This window comes from Pseudorasbora parva, chromosome 17 (assembly GCF_024679245.1).
Source record: "Pseudorasbora parva isolate DD20220531a chromosome 17, ASM2467924v1, whole genome shotgun sequence".
In the NCBI taxonomy this organism is placed as follows: domain Eukaryota; kingdom Metazoa; phylum Chordata; class Actinopteri; order Cypriniformes; family Gobionidae; genus Pseudorasbora; species Pseudorasbora parva.
In genome coordinates this window covers 11,627,640-11,648,111 of record NC_090188.1, presented here as the reverse complement: position 1 = coordinate 11,648,111, position 20,472 = coordinate 11,627,640, and the positions used below count along the sequence as shown (strand labels likewise).

Below are 20,472 nucleotides of genomic sequence, written 5' to 3'. Positions count from 1 at the left end.
CACACACACATCTTGTAATATTATATTTAATCATACAAAAAATGAACAGGATTAAAACTTAGTGACAAAATATTTTTGTCCAAATATTTAGGACCACATCTTTTAATAAGTTACATTTTTAAATTAGTTAAAGATTGCAGGAGATAGAGAAATAATATGTTCTTAATTGTATTGATCTTTTTTCCTGAAAAACTTATTTTACATATTGGAGTTTCTATTGGCTCAATTTTTTTTTTTTTTTTTTGTGCTGCTGGAAAGACTGCATGCGCTCGCTCTTAACGCCCTCTAGTGGTCGTTTCCGGGAACTACACCATCGATCGCTCCTCCTACCTACAGATGGCGGCTCCCGAGTCCGAGAAACACAACAGCCCTTTCATCATGGTCATGGAGTGTATCAAATAAACTTACACAATGACTGGTACGCATCGCATACAATTTATTTTGTACGTTTTTTTATACATACATTTTAGTATTTTTCAGAACTGCCGTGTATGGCAAAGTCAGCGCCACTCACTGTGTTTGACAGATAATACGGATTGGTTAACTAGTGTACGTTGACATTGAATACATAATATTTTGTTAGAATTGCGAATTAGTGTTTTATCGGACAGTTGTTTTCGTTCGACTGTGTTAAAGCTACTGTAAAGATTCGTTCTGGAGTATCTACGTTACGTTAATGGTAACGTTAAGTAGCGTAAGTTATTACTAACGGTTGCTTTTCTGTGAAATTGTTTGTTCATGGTTTTGTCATAAAACAACAAACACTTCGGTTAATCTAGGTCGAAAAGTTGAACTGACGTTCAACTGTTGGTGCACTGTTGTAGCCAGTACTTTCGTTTCTCAGGACTAGCATCTACGTTAGCGGTTCTGTTCCCGCCCATACACGTTTCGGTTACAAAGTACAAACAGTGAAAGTCGACACAAATAACTGGGATGCGCTGAAAGTATTTCCTTTTCCCCCAGGACCAGCAGCAAAATGTTTCACCTTTGTCTTTCTTTTTGCAGACACACGCCCACCTTATAGGAAACAGGAAGCATGTAACTTAGCACAGGTGGGTCTTTCATCTATTACTGATATGCTGTCCTATGCACTGTGGTGAATGGCACATACTTCACAAAACAGGATTTGGTTGTTTAAACAAATTATAGTTTTTGCATGCACACATGGAAGTTCACTTGTTTAACAACTCTTGCGAGGACTGCAGATGAAGCAAATTCTGAATCAACATGCACCAATGCAAACATTTTCTATAAATCCTAATAATTTGTTAACAACATGTATTCTTTTTAATGAACTAATATTTTCTGCCTTAAATTAATACATTTTTTGAGTTAATACGCTGTGTGATCTGTGATGTATACATTAACTTGGACACAGACAGTCACCTCTGATAACAGATCACTCAAAATTGGACTGTAGACGCAAGTATTTTTTAAAGCAGCTTTGAAATGATATGCATTGTGAAAAGAGCGATACAAATACATGTGAATTTAATTGTTTTAACACTTGATGCATGCGTCTCACTTTGTACAGATCATCAGAAGACTTTTAAAGATTCCTGTCTGTTTTTCATCTGTATAAAATGTCAAGTTTCCTCAAGAAGCGCATCACCTCTATGGGTGAGATATAGATCACGAGTGTGGTATATATTGTACAGGGATGCTAGGTGTGTTGGGCTGCTGTTGATCTGCGCTGTTGGTCTGCTTGTGGGCTCTGCTGTGGCAACAATGGTAATGTTGAATGGATTTGCTTGCAGATTTCTTTCCCTGTTTTGTAGACATAACCCTGGAATACACTACACGATCATTGGAACTGATTTTAAAGTGCCCCTATATGCTAATTGATTTAAAGCTTCCTAATTTTGTGTTGGAGGTCTACTACAATAGATTTATGTGCAACCAATTTTCTCATGATATACATTGCAGCATCACCTGTTTTCTCACAGTGTCTGAAATGTTTCAGTAAAGGATGATAATTACAGAAGGTCGGACTCCATCTGAGATTTCATTGGCCAAGGGTACGTCTTACCGACATGTAAAGCAACCTGAATCATGTTTAGGGGCGTAAAATGTAGTCGATGTCCCTACAACCGGCGTGCATCTCATAAATTATTCTTTTAAGAACGTTGTGCAAGTTTACTTGTACAATGGCGCCTCAAAATGTGCAAACTTTTGAAAGTCCAGTGTTTAGTTGATCCTAATAAGCGATAATTGCTGTAAACACGATGGCTTTCTTCTTCCATGATGGGGTTTGCTGTCACGACTGCTTTTTTCCCAGACGGACTGTTAAAGAACACAACACGCGTCTCCTGGAAATCCTGTAGAATTCAACCAATCAGATGATGTCTTCGAAACTCCCGAAGTAAATCTTGCGTGCCTTATGCATCAGGAGTTCAGCCAACGGCTTGACGTCAGAGGCAAAGGCTACCCATAAACCCCTAATTTTTGAGAGCCTACTCTGCTCTGATTGGTCAGATCATGACACACAGTGTTGTGATCGGTCTATTGCTTACAGCGGGTGCCGGAAGCGAAGCGTCCCTTACCATATTGGCTCCTGAGGCTTCCTCAGCACTTGTATACACGGTGATATGAACATTAACCATGGCCTTTACCATATAAATTTGAGCCGAGTCTGATAATGCAACTGGAAGTAGCTGATTGACCTGAACCACCATCGCAAGCATGATTGAGCAGGATGTTTCTATGTGGTAGATGTTATTTGTGGCCATCTAATTTAGATCAAATGCTGGCATTATGCACAGTTAATATGGGAAGTAAGGCTGGGATTACTGACGACTCATTTCTTTCCTTTTGGAGACAATATCTATCATGCACTTTGATCTAGCGAAACCCTGCAGACCTTTCACATTCACAAACAGTTATATTACATAGATTCAAGATAATGTCAAAAAGGCATAATAGGGGTACTTAAAAAACAGGCATCATACACTTTCAGACTTTGCAATAGAAACTAGGCATTATACACTGAACTCACTACCAGACTTTGAAGTTGTTCTGAAGACAACTCGCACATAAACGCTTGTCAAACACCAAAATATCAAACATGTTTGATATTCTCCCTCTGGATGAAATCTAATTCTGAAAAAGCTAAAAAATTGAATCTGGGTCCATCGTACACTACGTGATTTTCTGTCATTTTCAACACGACCACCCAAAATCTGCAAACTGACTAACCTTCAGCAACTATTGCCGACTCCTCCTGACTGCAGATTAGGATGACAATTTGTAGAAAAAGTTGTGTAGTGTATTCCAGCCAACTGTCATAATATCATTGCTCTTTAATATTTGCCTGTCAGTCTGATTTATGCCAGCAAAAAAATGTAATAAACATGCTGTAATATTTAATACAGGTTTGTGAGGTGATTGAGCTTCCATGGTGATATGAAGGGGCTGCTTTTGCACTTTTTGTGTAAATGTCTCACAGTGTGTTTTGTATTTTATAGTGAAAGAAATAATTCCACTTGGTATACCACGACGCAACAGTTTAGATGCCATGTCTCATCCTGTGTCAGTCAGTCCCTGTCTTGAATCTTCTGAGAAGACTCCAAAACTCTTGAGCGCACCGCCTAAATGCATCCCACTCACTAAAAACCCTGAGCTAGAGCAGAAGGACACGTCCACTTCAGCTGCACTCAAAGCCTCAAACAAGCGAACAGAACAGGATAGTATTCTGAATTGCAAAGTTGTTATGAAAAAACTACAACCAAACCATGGCAACATTAACCTCAGTAAGAATGGCTCTCTTAATCCCACGGTTAAAAAGGACAATCTGCGAAGGAACAGAGAAAGAGAAATTTCTTTTGCTCTCAGTAAGGAGCTGAATGAAAACTTAAGGGTAAATGCAACTATTCATTTAATCTTAATTAAGTTATCAACATTTGTAACGGTGTTCTAATGCAGGGATTTCTAAACTTTTTTGGTCAGATGAACACTTTGATCTAATTGGATCCGTTGACAAATTTGATTTTAATTCTACACAATAGCAAGCTATAGCTGATGAAATTATTAGAGCTGAGCATAAATTATATATTTTTTTAAAAGAAGTCTCTTCTGCTCACCAAGACTGCATATATGTTATAGCAATACAAAAAAGTTGTAATATTGTGACATATTATTAAAACATAAAATAACTGTTTTCTATTTGAATATATTTTAAAATGTCATTTATTCCTGTGATGCAAAGCTGAATTTTGAGCATCACTACTCCAGTCTTCAGTGTCACATGATCCTTCAGAAATCATTCTAATATGAAGATTTACTACCATTTATGTTTATTTTCAATGTTGAAACAATTGTGTATTTTTTTTCTTTTTTTAAGAACAGCATTTATCTGAAATATTAAGCGTTTGCAACATTATAAATGTCTATACTGTCACTTGATCAATTTTATGCATCCCTGCTAAATAAATGTTTTCATTTTTTTAACTTTGTTATTTCACACACAAAAACAAAAAAAATAGTACCGACCCGAAACATTTAAATGGTAGTACAATGTTACTAAAGCTTTTTATTTCAGATAAATACTGTTCTTTTGAACCTTCTATTCATAAAGTAATCTTAAAAAATGTTTACACAACTGTTTCAACATTGATAATAATCATAAATGTGTATTAAGCAGTCAATCATCATATTAGAATGATTTCTGAAGGATCATGTGACACTGAAGACTGGATTAGTGATGCTCAAAATTCAGCTTTGCATCACAGGAATAAATTACATTTTAAAATATACATTTAAATAGAAAACAGTTATTTTATATTTTAATAATATTTCACAATATTATAGCTTTTTTTGTATTTCAAATAACATAAATGCAGTCTTGGTGAGCAGAAGAGACATCTTTAAAAACATTAAAAAATCTTACCATTCTAAACCTTTTGACCGATATTGTATATATAAAATATTATTTATTTATTTATTTATTTATTTTTTTTTTTATTATTTTATTTTAAATAATAAAAAATGCCATTAATTAATTTACATACTGGAAAACTCAATAATGTATGAAAATAAATCACATGAATAAATAAACAATTTAAGTGCCTCTATAGAATTTAAGTTAATATTTTAATAATTGAACAACACATTTGCATTTTGAAGGTTCATTGTACTATTGAATATTTATTTGCTGTTGTCTTTAAAAAGTAAACATATTATAATATTTTAAAATAGGTTTTTCCAAGATGAATAAGTGATGAAAATGAATAAATCATAAGTCATGATATATATAAACTTGTTTTTGTGGTGTCCGATTTTGTAACAGTTTTTTTTCAGTGAATATATCAGAATTGTTCTCAAATCAATCTGAATGATTCATTAGTGTATCGGTCATACATCAGAAAGATTATTTTAGTTTTTACATTTATTTTCTAGTCGTTAATTGATTGGAAAAGCCAGTATACTGTAAATGAATAATAAAAGAAGGGATTTTTGACTATTATATTCAAAATTGTTATAGCTTGTGGTTGGTGTCTCCTTACTGGATTCTAACTTCATGATTATTAATGCTTTGTTTTGTCTTCAGGTTGGAGGAGGTTTGTTTCAGTCAGCTGTGAATGATCAGACAAGAACATTTCCTCAGTCATCTCACTGCAGGCGTAATCCTGAGAGCCATAATTCCTGCTCATTCCAGCAAAGGCCCAAAACCCCAGTTAATGCATTGCAGCGATTCATCCATAGATCGGAGAAAATAGACCACAAAACCTCCCATTGTAGCAACATGTCCTTACAGAAGGTGCAGTTGAAGCTTTTCATTTGCATTAAACATTTTTAATGATGTTACCTTTGTGGAAGTGGCTAGTGCATGTTAAACATGTTTTCACTGGTTATGTTACAGGAATTAAACACCCCTCATCGGAAAATTAGTCCAGGTAAGGATTATTAGCCCTTTTTTGTATTACTGATATTGCCTAGCTGTTTATTTTATAACTTCTCAAACTAAACTGGTTCACTTTCTGTGTAAATTACTCCTTTTTGCCAACAGAGGGCAGGCTGTCCTTATCTGCAAAGAGAAAAAGAGAGGGTAGTACAGACAGTGAGACGGAAATTAAACGGCCATGTGTTGATTTCCAACACACTCCCAGCTCTTCCATTGTGAACTCGCCTTTAAAGTACATCAGACGTGCTTTTGTGAAGTCCAGCAATGAGTCTGTGATAACTATAAATGAGAAACTGTCTCCTAAAAAGCTTCCTTCTACATCAAACATCAACAACAAACCAAGACCTTCATCCTCTCTCCCCAGGGAGCTGTTTAAACCATGTAAGGACTCAAACATGGGGAGTGGCAAACCTCACTCATTTCAACTCACTAAATCACCCACAACTGCAGAGCCTAAAGACGCTATGGTGGCACGTGCCAACAAAAATCCCAAAACCAGCCAACCGCATTTGCGCAAAGTCTCTCCGAAGTCAAGCACAACATTCGATAATATCGAGACCCTCTTTACTCCAGACTATTGCTTTTCATCAACCAAAACTCATAACAAAAAAACAAATGGTGAGAGAGAAATTTGTACTGTTTCCACACACACAAGCCCCTCATCCAGCCATAAGGAGGGTGTTCAAATTCCCTCATCCCCCCATCAGACTGATCTAAGATCACCCAGCTTTGCGGAGCAAGCCAGTTCATGTAAGATGGAACCGGATGAAAGAACACCGTTGAAAGTGGAGCAGTCACGCAGCCCCAAGGCTATCATGCCTGGCCCAGCTGCATCTGTGAGTGTAGAAGGATCAAGACAACAGAAGTGCTGCCTCCAGTGGAAAGATCCCTTAGATATTGAGCTGGGAGACGACTCGGCCGATGAGCTAAGAGAACCCTGCGCTATCAGCCTGAGCAGCAACAGCAGTAATCATGAAGATGAGCAGCTGCCATCCCTAAAGGACATCTTAGATTGGAGTGTCTGTGTACCGGTAACTCCTGAGAAAGATGCTTTCTCAGAGCCCAGCACACCGGTCAAAAAAGCAGCAGTAAGTGAATGTTCAGAAAAACACATCATGACCTCATGTATCATTAGTCAATCGTTGACATGCCTGATCTTCTTTTTGCAAGCACCAACGCCAAATTCTTTTTTCCCCCTCCAACTATATTAGCCCGAGGCAGTGAAAACCAAAGCCGTTAGTTATAGAAATACACTGGAGCAGATGCTGCAAGAGAAGGAACAATATCAGAGGTTGGTTTGAAAACCTGATTTGTTTTCCCCCCAACTTTATTCCTAGCGTGTCTCGTTTTGTGCTTGGATTGCTGCAGTGCTTTGGATATCAATGATTGAGAGGTCAAGCAATCAATGTTGACCACTTTTATTAGTGTTTACCAAGGCAAGCAAACCCAAAGACTTTCATTCATCTTCAAAAACACAAATAAAGATATTTTTAGGGAAACTCTATTGAAAGTCCATTCCACCAATAATCTCATGCTTCAAAAAGTTCATAAAGACATCACAAAAGAAATCCCTATGAATCGAGCGGTTTAAGAAAAATCTTCTGACAAGACATGAACAGAACTGATTTAATTGAATTTATTTACACATTAACACTGATCACTTACATAGAGCTCAGTAAATATGGTAAATGGAAGCTCATCCATACTTGCATGATACACAAGAACAAACCTCATCAAGCAAGCATGTTTATTATATTTGATGTGCTGTATGTATGTGTGTCGGTTTAAACAACACTATTCATGTTGATTTATTTTACAAACTATAAACTATAAAACTTTTTGAAGACTAAGTTTTGGTGGAGTCGATTTTTAATGGAGGTACAGAAATTGCAGGTTTAAATTATCTTCAATTGTGTTCTGAAGATGAATGAAAGTCATGGGGTTTGGAACGACATATATGTTAGTAAAAGTTAATCTAAGTGTTAAACTTGATTAATTCTGAACTATGGACATGAATTACGGTATACCTCAAATCAATAATGCAGTCGTAAAATGTATGATTTTTGCCTGGTAGACAATATACCTCTGAAAAATCCCACCACTGAAGAACGAAGAATGCAAAAGAACTTCGTTGTGAAGTTCGGGATCTTAAGTCCCTATGGTAGTATAAAGGAAGGTTTTAGTATCATACTTTCATACTACCATAGAGACTTATGGCCCGAACCTCATATGAAGTTCTTTTGCGTTCTTCATTTAGGGGTAAAAGTTTTAAATATGTGAGCAGCGATATACTGTTATTGAACATCCAACGCCGCACACACTGCTGAGAGCAGCGTTTAGATGAATATTTGAATATGTACTGTGCTCTTTCATCAATAACAAAATAAACAAAAAAAGCAAACATTTAAATAAAGCATAAGAAAAGCATCAGATCATAGCAATGTTGATGTTTGCACGAGCTCTACAGCACTTAATTTATATATCACTTTATACAATAGATAGCTTAAAATCAAGCAGCTTTACCGTAAATGATAAACTGTCAGTGTCTTGTTTCATCAGAAGTACAACTTCATTTTGTACTATAAAGCAGCTCTCCTGTATGTTCAAGTTTTGAACCGGTTGACTGGTTGAACAGGCCAAATGAACCAGAAAAGATTTTCACATGAAAGGAGGAGAAGCATTCGGCAGTCGCGCACACTTACCTGTTATGTAATAGCAATTGACCAATGGTAATACGAAGGTGTTTAGCAGCCGGTGCAAACTTCGAACTATCAAAACAAGCTCCAAACAAACTGTTTCAGAAATGACATCACAATAGTTCGTTCAGTGATTTTGAAGTGTATCAGGGCTTTTAAGCCAGATTCACACTACGATTTTGGCCATGATTTACTCGTCTGAGACATATTTACAAAAAAATCCTAAAAGGTTAATCTAGTACCAGGCTAAAATCTGTAGTCTTTGGGCATCACCGACAGCCGATTTTACCTCCAAATTCTGTCAGAAGTGTTAGATTTGGCGCACAGTCCTGCAGTGTGACTTCTCCTATGACAACTGTCAAATTGACTTGTTTTTCAAGACAGGCTAAGATCAAAATTAACGCTAGAGATTTCTTTGTTAGCCACTATTTCAGTCCTGTCTGTAATGCAGCTTACAGTCACCAACATGAATGGGTTGATGATGTAAAACTGAGATGCCACAGTGTGACATGAGATTATGTTCATACAGTTTGACAAGCACATTCGTAAAGAACTATTATAAATTGTACAGTGTGGGCCCGGCTTTCAGGCTCTCCTGTGACAATATTAGAAGAACCAATACTAGAACCACCAGTAATGTGCTGAAAACTACCCAAAATACCAGAACAACAACATTTGTTTTCTTCTAAAAAAAGTAATAGTATATTCCTAATTCATTTATTCTTATAAGTACTTTTGCCATATTGATGTCAGGCATTCCAGCTGACAGTGACACTTTGGGTGTGTAAAATCGACAGATGTTGTTCATTTATACCATCTCGCCGACCTGTGATTATGCCATGACAATTTGTCAAGATGAAGCATGCTGCATTTAGCCTACAGTCTCACCCTAATAAATATCTAATAATATTTAATTTCTTACTTTGTTTTTTTATTTTAATTCACAGGTCAAAAGAGTTTGAGAGACAGTTACTTGAGTCATGTGAAGAGGATTTGCTGAATTTAGATGAGGATGAGTACAGTGGAAGTAAAGAGGAAGACATCTCACTTGAGCAAAGGTATTTTGTTAATGGCTGGCTTCTTGGATAGAAAGAAAGCTTCTTGGCTATTTATCAGTAATCTGTGATTATTTTTATTTTTAGGGAATTTTTGCAAAAGTTCTCGGTCGCCTCATGTGCCATCAGGGACATCCACCCAGGAGAGGAAGTATTTATACCTGCTAAGTTCGGCCGACTCTTCAACCACCAGACGCTAGACCTGAGGAAGATTAGTGTGACTCCGCACAACAGATCACAACAAATCCTCCTAAAGTACGACTAGTAATAATGTGACACTCTGTACCTGAACCTTGCTTGTATGATAGCTAGGGGTGTGCAATATTAACAAACAATTATATATCTATATTTTCTATGATTTTATTGATAATTAAACAATATTTTGCTGAGTGTGACTGGTATTTTGGCAGGTTTAGGACTGCTGTGGACTCCTAAAGTTTTTGATATTCTTCAAATTCTGTATGGTGGTTGGTTCACAGCAGTGACAGAAATCATTTTTTTCAGCACATTTCAATTGATTTGTACCTTTTACTAGTACTTTTATCTTCATTTTTTGACCTAATTATATGCATGTATCATCTTTTGTGTCAATTTCGTACATTTTTAATAAAATTTAATTATAGTTATAAGTTACCAATACAAACTGTTACCAATAAAATTAATTATTAACAAAATTCATCTTTGCAATGCAAAGAAAACACAAAAGCTGGCATCTAAAATGTTGGTCAATTGATATTAACTTCTTGTTTAGTAAATTGTATCAAATCAATATCACATTTGTTATCATGCTGATATACCTGAAGAAAAACGGCACTCTTCGAATGATATGTATAACTGTATTAAATTATATAATGGAGTAAATCGCGCAGTGAAAAGATTGCACTCTAAATGCACACCCCACAAGACTACGTCACTTACAGCACTCTTGGTGTTTGTGAGGGATATACTCGATAATGTCAGATCAATTACAATTATATTATTGCAGAATATATATATATATATATATATATATATATATATATATATATATATATATATATATATATATATATATATATATATATATATATTGTGATATATATATCACACCTCTAATGATACCATTTAAAAAGGTGTTAAAAACTTCAAAATTTGTATCAAAAGTATACATTTACGAAATGCAGACACTAATTATTATTACTAATCATACCCTTAAACTCAATATCAAAGTATGTCAATGTGTTCACTTATCAAAGGATGAGTATTTATTATAAATATTCATGTGAAAAAGGAATAAAATGAAGGATGCTTATGTGCTGTTTGCTATATAAATGTTTTGATTCTTTTTCTATAGGGCCGGTACTGAACATGTGTTGTCTCTGATCAGTGCTGGCTTGTTGAGGAAAGCCTATTTTTCTTTCCCTTGTCAGCCTGAGGTTACACGCTGGCTTTTCCAGGTAAAATCAACCTCTTTCCTCATATTTTATGTCCTACTAAGCACTGTATGCTTAGTCAATAACATCTGGAATTATGTATAGTGGCCCAAAAAAACTTAAACATCACTTAAAAACAAATGCTATTGAGTATTCTGTCATCTAATGCAATGCTCTTTTTGGGGACAATATGTTTTGGACACTGTATGTTTTGTCTTATTTGTCGTAAATTGTGTACATTTTTGAGTTTTTGATCTGTTGATCAATTTTTTTTTATGAGCTGTAATAGGTAATTTTAGTTATTTTTAGTTATTGGTTTGGTTATTTTTAGTTTTAATTTTGTATTGTTATATGAATTGCAGTTTTAGGGCACACTGTTCCCATGATATACATCTGACGTCAGTTATAAAATGTGCCTTGTTTCATTTTGTTTTGTTCATGCCTGCTTATATTCTCTCATGGGAAACCTGCATAACCTAAGGACATATACGTTTAAACCTGTCAAAACTAATGCATTACAGTCAGGTTACTTTCCTGAGAGCTTATGCTTGTGGCACTCCAACATGCATACAAATTTGCAGACTCAACTCATATCTTACAATAGCCGAAATCAATTCAGTTTATTCAGTATAATTTTTATAATTATAAACAACAGACAGTTTAACAGGCAATTATCTGCCGCAAATGTATATACAGATTTACAGCTAATAACAATAATGCTTTTTCAGATGATGTCAGTTCACCCAAACCCCATCATTTCCTCACTGATCATGCAGTCCCTGCAAACCATCACTCTATCTGCTGCTCAACACATTGGTATGCTCAAAATACCTCATAAAGGCCAACTGTGCTGTACCTGTATAAGTGATGAAGTACTGAAATTGACGGTTGTGTTGTAGTTGATCACCAGAACCATCGTTTTAAAGTGTGGGAACCCTCAATACGAGACATCACTCTGGTTTTCCTGAACATGGGGGCGTCGTTTGTCAGTCTCTTCCCTCTGGAGGCCCTGCAACCCCCTTTTACAGAGGGAGACCTTTTGTGAGTATTTTTATATACCTTTTTATCTGCAGTTTTAACTTTTGTAGTACTGTTATGTTTGGGTCTTTTGAATATTTGACATAAGTCATGATTATTGCAAACATTTCATAATAATGCTAAGTCTGCATTTTTAATGTGTTTATATGTTTTGACAGAGAGGGCTTTCAGCCAGAAGAAACCAGCCAAGACAGAGTGATATCTGACATGAAAGACAATGCCATTTTACCAATGCATAATTTAGAGTGTGTTCTCAAGGTAAGCTGAATATTCGAAGAAATGTTTTATCATGTATAAGTAGTTTGTTTAAAGCCGCACTTGGCTACTTTTGGTCTCGGGTCCCCCTACAGTCTGGAAAAAATAATGTCCTCAACTACTGTTGTAAGCTCTGTAATCCTACAACAGGGGATGCCATCGCACATGCATTTGTTGACATGACAACCCTGATAGCCCTGAACTAGTGATGCGTGGCTCGTCTCATAACCCGCGGACCCCGTATGTCTATTTAATGGTAGCGGGTGCGCGGCGGGTTGTAAAAATATATACAGTGGTGCGGTGCGGGCCAAATAACTTCATAAAAGTGGTGCCGCGGGTCGGTGCAGCACTAACAGTTCCCCTGAACACTGCAGGAGGAGTTCAGAGTTCTTCTGGCGTCGCGTGTGAAATGTCTTCATCCCAGGTAACGTTACAGTCAGTGGCATATGCTTCAGCATGTCATATGAATATAATTTCATGGGTTTTATTTTTTTCAAACGCCAAATAATCACGATGCTCACGTTTACAAGCCAGCGTCATTATAGTAGTCTATTGGTTACCGTTTTACAGAATCTATATGATACTTCAGTTCAATGTTTGAGTGGTAGCTCACCGTAACAAGCAGGACAGCATCGGTCGGGCACGCCTCCTTCAGCTCACGCCGACGAGCAAACGCTGGTCACATGATGATCCTCGTCCTGCCTTTAATCCCAGCACTCTCTCGTTTCCTCTTATTGCTTTCCTCCAACAAAACCTTTTCTTTCTTATGTGTCTGTGCTGCTTAGGACATGACTATATTATCCGATGAACAAAGTTGGGCTCGCACGTCCGAATTTAAGGAAGTGTGTGTGTTGGTGGAAGTGACGTATATGCCGTAAAGCAGTCGAATTTTGTAGTTCTTTTTGTTCTCGGGTTACTACCCGAAACCCGAAGTTTAAAAGTACAATTAAAAACGATACAGACCCCATCAGGCTATGGCAGACGTGTCATTCAACCTATTGTAAGTCGATTTATCATCACAAGAGTCTTAAAAAATATATTATGAAGGTTGAAAAGTTACCTAGTGCTGCTTTAATGCTAAATTAGCTTTAAATGTAATAAGTCATTCTCAATATAATTTGTGTCTGTGTTTTTATTGGTTCAGTACCTTTCTCTGTGTACTGCGCTGTGTCCGAGAGCGTACACTGACGAGGAGCTGCTGTTGCTTCTGACATTGGTGTGTAGAATTGGACTGGAGACTCATTTTCAGCTAATGCCAATTGGAAACTTCAGCCTCCTTCTCCAGAATCTGCTCAAAAACATCACAAACTGGGATGAACAGGTCAGAAACCGTGTTCAATGGTCACCATAGTTCTCCCAAAAATAAACATTCTGTCACCATTTACTCACCCTTATGCCATTCTAAACAATTGTCATTTTGGAGCCTAAAATTCATCATTATATAATGAATAAAAAGTCAGTACATACTTCTTTTGTGTTCCAAATATAGGCACATTTAACACTTAACACATTTAAGAGTTTCTTTTTTTTTTTAAATATGTGTAGATATCTAAAGCTTGCCAGATCCTGACTGATTTGTCAGAAGATCATCACAACCTCAGGAGACTTGTTTATCTTCTGCCAGATAGCAGTCGTGGAAAGTAAGTGAACACCTGTAATGTAAAAACACTTTTTAATGTTGACTGTAGAGATAAGTAGGTGAATCAACGTTTACTGTAAGAGCTTTCTGTGATTTATTCATCAGCTGTTTCATCAACAGGCAATTAAAACGACATCTAAGTGTGTCTATCATCTCAAAGCTTCTGAATCACACCTGCACTTACAAACTCTCAGGCACAGAATTTAAGGTGAGAATAATCTATAGAATAATAGCTGATCAATGTTTAGACAATTAAGCTCTATAGACCATTTGTCACCAGTTTCGTCACTTGCTGTTGCGCACACGTTCTGGTGGCAGAAAAACTGTGGCAAAAGGTATAGGAAAACAGCCAATATCTATGAAATAAGAGGAAAAAAGGTCTTCCTGTGTCAAAAACGATAGTCTTAATTTTTATAGAAAACTGTTGTCGAAGATGCACTTGATGTTTATGGTGACAAGCCAAAGACTGGACTGACAAAACAACACTAAAAAAGTGTTGATTAGTCTATTATTAAAGCGTGCATTTGATGTAAACAATATATTTACATAATATTCACATATGCATTTCATAGGGGACATAATGTATTAGCCCTACACTTATAGCATGAAATATTTAAAAACATGCAATTCGTAAAAGATACATAGATAACATTTAAACCTGTAACATTTTTAGCTCACAATTATTCCCTCACAATTGCAAGTTTATATCTCCCAATTACTTTATAACTCACAATTGTGAGTTTATATCAATTCTGAGGGGGGAAAGGCCAGAATAATGGTATAGATTCTCACAAATATTTTACGTCTCCTTATTCCTTTTCTTCTCAGAATTAAGATAAACTTGGAATTGTAAGAGAGAAAAAAGTCAGAATTGTGAGAAGCTCGAAATTACCTTGATTTTTTTTTTTTGGCTTCCATTGACTGCTACTGCAGAAATGTCATTTTCTGTCACCAGATAGACTCTGCCCACAAAATGGATCATTGCTATTTACAGACACTCAAATGGTCTATAGATGGTTTATCATTTGTGATGGGTGGAATTATGCAGATGTATCATACACATTATATATGAGTTCATCTTAGTTTCTGGCAATGTATTTTTTTCAGCTGTCTGAGCTGAAAACTTTCCTACCTCAAATGCGTCCATCGTCCCTGCTGAAAGTCCTGAAGTCTGCAAGGAGAGCAGAGGATTGTGATGCCAATCTAGACCAACAAGTGAGCTGAAAGTCATTTAAAGGCTGAGAGCTATTGGATCATTTTTTAATATCCAAGAGTGATATAGTGAAACCACTTAGTTTTAATAAGCTGATAAATGATCTTCTTTCATACAGGCATATTACCTCTGCTACAGCCTTTTGTCTTTGACAAATGAAGCCTCCAATTTCGAGTTTTTACCCTCAGCCCAGAGAGTAAGTGTCCAATTTCTGTTTTTATACCAATTAAGGGAGGCAATCTGCACAATTTGATTTAATTTCAGGGAGATACAATCCAATTCCAAAACAGTTCTCTATGTATCTTAATTTTCATTGTTGTGCCACTTTTATTTTTGGTTCTAAATATACTTTTCCATCCAACAGAATTATTAATAATGGGTTTAGAAATCAGATTATGATTTCTTTTTTTGGATCAATCTAGAAGAATAATGCATCTGTGACTAGATTTTTACCGCAACCTTATTTTACAGTGCAGTCATAAAGGAGCAGTGTTAATGAATCAGTCACAGAAAGACCCTGTCAGTGGACACAGCGCCACTCTGTCTTCTGGTACCACTCTCACCCTCAGGGACCAATTATGAATATAACTTATTTTACTCTCTAAAGAGAAAGCAGTTGTGTGAATTGAAGTGAGGGATGATTTTACTGACTAGAATGGTGATGTTCAGAGGGATTTGGTTCAGCATGCATGAATCTGTTAACTGCCTTTCTTTTCTTTTTTTAGCGTTTTTCAGTGTAATATCAGTGTCATTCATTCATTTTCAGACTTTTGACAATATTCAATACAGTATATGTCAAAATTTGTTTTTCTATAAAATGGCTTCACAAGGTTTTTTTTTTTTTTAAGTAGAGGAGTCATTGCTGCTTATTAGAGATAAACGGTTTCAGGGTTAGTACCTACCTAGTTATTATTACCCAGTTATATGTAATTGCTATAATAAGTACAGAGTATGTACAAACATTTTTTAAATATTAAGGTTGTATTTCACTACGTGAACTCAAGGAATAATTATGTATAATTAATTTTAATTTATAAATGCACTACTATTATTAAATGAGAGAAAATGTATAGTCTGATGGTTATAATGGTAAAATAAATCCGACAGGGTGAGCAGAATTTGTCAGTTCTTGCATCATCCTTAAGGGGATGACTGTCCATTATCTTACTTTTTACACAGTTGCTTACCAATAAGTTTGTTTGTTTGTGTGTGTGTGTGTGTGTGTGTGTGTGTGTGTGCGTGTGCGTGTGGTTTTGTAAGATGAGTTGGAGTGCAAGTGGTTGCCAGTGTTATTTACACAAATGTCATTATGCAAAAATATTTGACAATAGAATGTCATGGGTTTAATATTTAGGAGAGTCTTGCAATGACCAGCAGTATTGTCACTGCATTGAGTTGTGACTCAAATGTACCAATTCCTAATGCTATTTTAGCTTCTGAAGTTTGAATCTAAGTGCAAAAGCTTATGATGTCAGGGGTCTAATTTATTCTCTCAATATTGTTTAAATAATGTGAAGCACATCTGACTGTGCCTTAGTCTTTATCTTGTCTGTTTTGTTTTATATCACAAGTTTATTACTTAACTGGAATAACTTGAGCCCTCTTTCACTGCCAGAATGATCTGCAGAGTCTTTCTTCTCAGCTGGAGAAGCACATTAAGTGTGACATAAGGGAGAGCGAGAAAATGCTGTACAGAAGCAAGGTGAACGGCAGCTTCATACAGTTCTCTAAGAATCCCTCATTCTGCTGATATCAAAGGGATTCAGATTTTTATTGGCAGTGTTTTTGTCTTTTCTTCTGTAGGTGAAAGACTTTGTGGCAAGAATATACACCAAGTGGCAGGTGCTTCTCACACGAACAAGGCCTCAAGAGGTAAATTCTGAAAGAATACAGTTAACGGATGCAGATGAAAGCTGTTATTACTTAACATTTTGCTTGCATGTGTTTTCATAATTTAAGCAGCAGGAGTTTTTCACAGTCATAATATACAGTGTATATATCTTTAGCTTTGAAGGATTAGTGACATTGTTTGAAGATGGAAGAATTTTGTTGTGTCAGTGATGTCTTTTTTTTAACTTTTTAATGCATTACTAGGAACAGTTCACTTAAAGGGATAGTTCACCCAAAAATTAAAATTAGACGAATCAGAGTTTTATTTAAAAAAATTCCTGGCTTTATAATGAAAGTGAATGTCTGTTTCTGTTTTTAAGTCCATAAAAGTGAATCTATCCATCATAAAAGTGCTCCATTTTTAAAACTTTACAAAATGTAATCTCTCAACTTCCGCTAACTGTCATACCCGTGTTCACCAGAGAATAGCATTCCAGCATTTTTTCCTAAACCTGATCACTTCACGATGACATCTTCTTGAATAATGTCCTGGTTGCTCTTCAGGCTTGGAAAAAACCCAGCAAAAGCCCCATAAAAGTATCATAAAAGTGGTGCATATGTGTACTATTTTCTTACAATATGATAACTTCAAGTTTGCTGAAATCTGTGTGTTCAATAAATCAGTTGATCGCAAACCCGGTATAAGCTATTTATTTATTGCATCTGGTTGATGCTGGAGCTTAAAGGGTTAGTTCACCCAAAAATGAAATTGATGTCATTAATGACTCACCCTAATGTCGTTCCTCACCCGTAAGACCTCCGTTCATCTTCAGAACACAGTTTAAGATATTTTATATTTCAGTCCCAGAGCATATGCAGTCTATGCCCACTTTACCATCCATGTCCAGAAAGGGAATAAAAACATCATCAAAGTAGTCCATATGTGATTTCAGCAGTTCGGATCGCGTCAAACTGCCAAACTGCAGAAACCATGTGACATTGGCGACCCAAATCTTTGATCGATTCACTGATTAATTAACCGTTTGATTCTTTTGGAGGAACATGGAAGAGAAGCTGAATAAAGTCATAGTTTTTTATATTTTTGGACCAAAATGTATTTTCGATGCTTCAAGAGATTCTAATCAACCAACTGATGTCACATATGGACTACTTTGATGATGTTTTTATTAGCTTTCTGGACATGGACAGTATATTGTGCATAGACTGCATGTGCTCTGGGACTAAAATCTAAAATATCTTAAACTGTGTTCCGATGATGAACGGAGGTCTTACGGGTGTGGAACAACATTAGGGTGAGTCATTAATGACATCAATTTCATTTTTGGGTGAATCAACCCTTTAAGTTAAGATATTCAGTGAAAATCATATAAAGCTATTGTATGATAGACCCGGGGGCTGTTCACACAGAACATGTTTTTGAATTCCACTGCTTTGCTTTTTATTGTTCTATATAAATGTGCTAGACAGATATGTTGACTGTTGTGTTGTTGTCTCTTGCAGCATCTCGTTCATGACACTGCATTCTAAAAATGCAGCATTCAGATTAAAAGAAGTTCAGCTTTTAAAAATGTGTCTCTAAACCTTGCCTTTCGCTTTAAACACCAAAATGCATCCTTTGTGAATGGCCAGTAAGAATATTGTTTTCACACTACTTTTATTATACTGTTAATTGCATGGGGGGAAAAAACAGCCCAGCATGTTCTAGCAAATTTTTCCTTTCGTGTTGCATGGAAGAAAGTATGTCACGCAGGTTTGGCACGACAGTTGAGGGTGAGCAAATAATGACTGCATTTTCATTTTTGTGTGAATTATCCCTTCAGTTGGGCTCTTGTGTAATTCACAGGGAAAGCTGTATGATTACTGGAAGCCCCCACCAGAAGATGAGCTGCCAAGCAGTCCTCAGGGCCAGTCCGGCATCAAAGCACAAGACACTTCAGAGAGTGCAGAAGAAACTCAGACCGAGGACTGGAGCAGTACAGAGTCAGATGATGATGCTGAGAGCAAAGAGGAAGAGGTTGACTGGCCAAAAGAGTATGAGGAGAAGATGGAACGAGGCAATGACAATGGTGTGGAGGACATCGGCGATGTAGAGGAGAAAAGTGACGAGCCAAAGCAACAGCCAATGGAGATAGGTGATACAAAGTTGGAAGCCATATCTGATGAAGAGCTGTTCGAAACTCATAAAGACTTAGAGAATGAGGATGAGGATGATGATGACGACGATCTTATGAACAGAGAGGAGGAGCTTCTTAAAGATGAAGAGCCTCATGAAGAAGACAGAAAGCACATACCTGTCGAAGAAAACACAGATGCATTAGAGGAGCTTGAGGACTTGTTAGAGAAAGATAAGGAGCTGTTAGAGATGAATGAATAAGGGATTGGAGAGAGGATGTATTTATATTCAAAGGAGTTTGAGAAAGATTGGTTGAAACATTCTCAGGTCATGTTAGAATTTTACACCACACCTTTGTTGTCCTCCATTCAAATGCACATTATGTGAGGATTTTTGAATTAATTAATAATAGAGTCTTTAAGTAACACATTTTACAAGGTTCAACTCTTTTAAGGCATAAGACATATTATAAATGTTTGGCCTCTGTTTCTCTGAAAACGAGACCTGTAACATTTTTTTATGCACATACATTTCATTTGTTAAAACGTAACATGTAGTTGGGAAATGTGCACACTGGTAGTTTATAGGATCTCATCTTTATGCTGCTGTGTAATCTATTCCGTTAGTTTTTTTAGTTTGCCAAAAACAGCAAAAGCAAGGGCTTAAGTCATTGTCAACTTTTTTCTGTAGGTTTCCGGATGTTTAAGCATCCCAATAAGAACATAGTGGATATAGTGTATTTTTATTATTATTGTGCTATTGCTGGCAATCCAGTCTTCCTCAAAAAAGAAAAGTTACACAGATGTTTATCATACAAATTAATTATTTAAAAATGCTGAATTTCTTAAAAAAAATAAAAATAAAGCCCTTTGGTTATTTTTTATGAAAATAAATACTTGTTCTAATAAAAAGGTCTGTGTGTTTCCACTCACCCTCGAGACCAGCCTGGTCTTACAAGTGTTTACATCATAGTCTTGTTCATAGTCTAGTCTTGCATTGTTCATCTTCCAAATGGTGGTGGAACGGACGGAGCAACACGTATGGTTTTTAAAAAAGAAGGCATGCTTCTTTCATGGGTATGCACAGTTTTGTAGTGAGCATCTGTTTTTCAACAACATTCAACACTAGATTGCTTTTTTTTAAACAGTGCTCTTTGTTTATTATAGCTAATAATTGCGTAACTGTGGTTTGTCCAATAGATAGCGAAGGAATGTGGTAGCTCAAATTAAATGGTTTTCCCCCAAGAATGCCGACCGTCAAAAGCGTGTTTGTTGTTTGAGCGCATTTTGAGACGCTGGCGC

The 20,472-nt window shown here is 36.2% G+C and overlaps 1 protein-coding gene across 9 annotated transcripts; it reads left to right on the top strand.

The window, feature by feature from the left end:
- The first annotated feature begins 298 nt into the window (after positions 1-298).
- Positions 299-20,088, top strand: slf2 (SMC5-SMC6 complex localization factor 2). Of its 9 annotated transcripts, none has more exons than XM_067421410.1 (22): positions 326-418; positions 1,006-1,052; positions 1,535-1,620; positions 3,465-3,856; positions 5,546-5,755; positions 5,858-5,891; positions 6,005-6,987; positions 7,111-7,190; positions 9,543-9,653; positions 9,738-9,905; positions 10,984-11,086; positions 11,791-11,878; positions 11,962-12,103; positions 12,259-12,358; positions 13,500-13,676; positions 13,901-13,995; positions 14,115-14,202; positions 15,102-15,209; positions 15,326-15,403; positions 16,823-16,909; positions 17,011-17,079; positions 18,902-20,088. In XM_067421410.1, the coding sequence occupies exons 3-22, from the start codon at positions 1,584-1,586 to the stop codon at positions 19,430-19,432; spliced, it is 3,681 nt and encodes a 1,226-aa protein (XP_067277511.1). In that variant the 5' UTR covers positions 326-418; positions 1,006-1,052; positions 1,535-1,583; the 3' UTR covers positions 19,433-20,088. The 9 variants fall into 9 exon arrangements, with proteins under 9 accessions (XP_067277517.1, XP_067277511.1, XP_067277513.1 ...); XM_067421412.1 differs by lacking the exon at positions 1,535-1,620 and adding an exon at positions 1,659-1,731 and having other exon boundaries at positions 18,902-20,087; XM_067421411.1 differs by lacking the exon at positions 326-418 and adding an exon at positions 504-679.
- The last annotated feature ends 384 nt before the right edge of the window (positions 20,089-20,472 follow it).

What these genes read in the sequence shown, in the direction of transcription:
- slf2 (XM_067421410.1), top strand. Translation starts at nt 1,584, where the DNA reads ATGTCAAGTTTCCTCAAGAAGCGCATCACCTCTATGG. An exon ending in AGCTGAATGAAAACTTAAGG is followed by an intron (nt 3,857 to 5,545) that starts GTAAATGCAACT and finishes TTTTGTCTTCAG; the next exon opens with GTTGGAGGAGGTTTGTTTCA. An exon ending in GCAACATGTCCTTACAGAAG is followed by an intron (nt 5,756 to 5,857) that starts GTGCAGTTGAAG and finishes GTTATGTTACAG; the next exon opens with GAATTAAACACCCCTCATCG.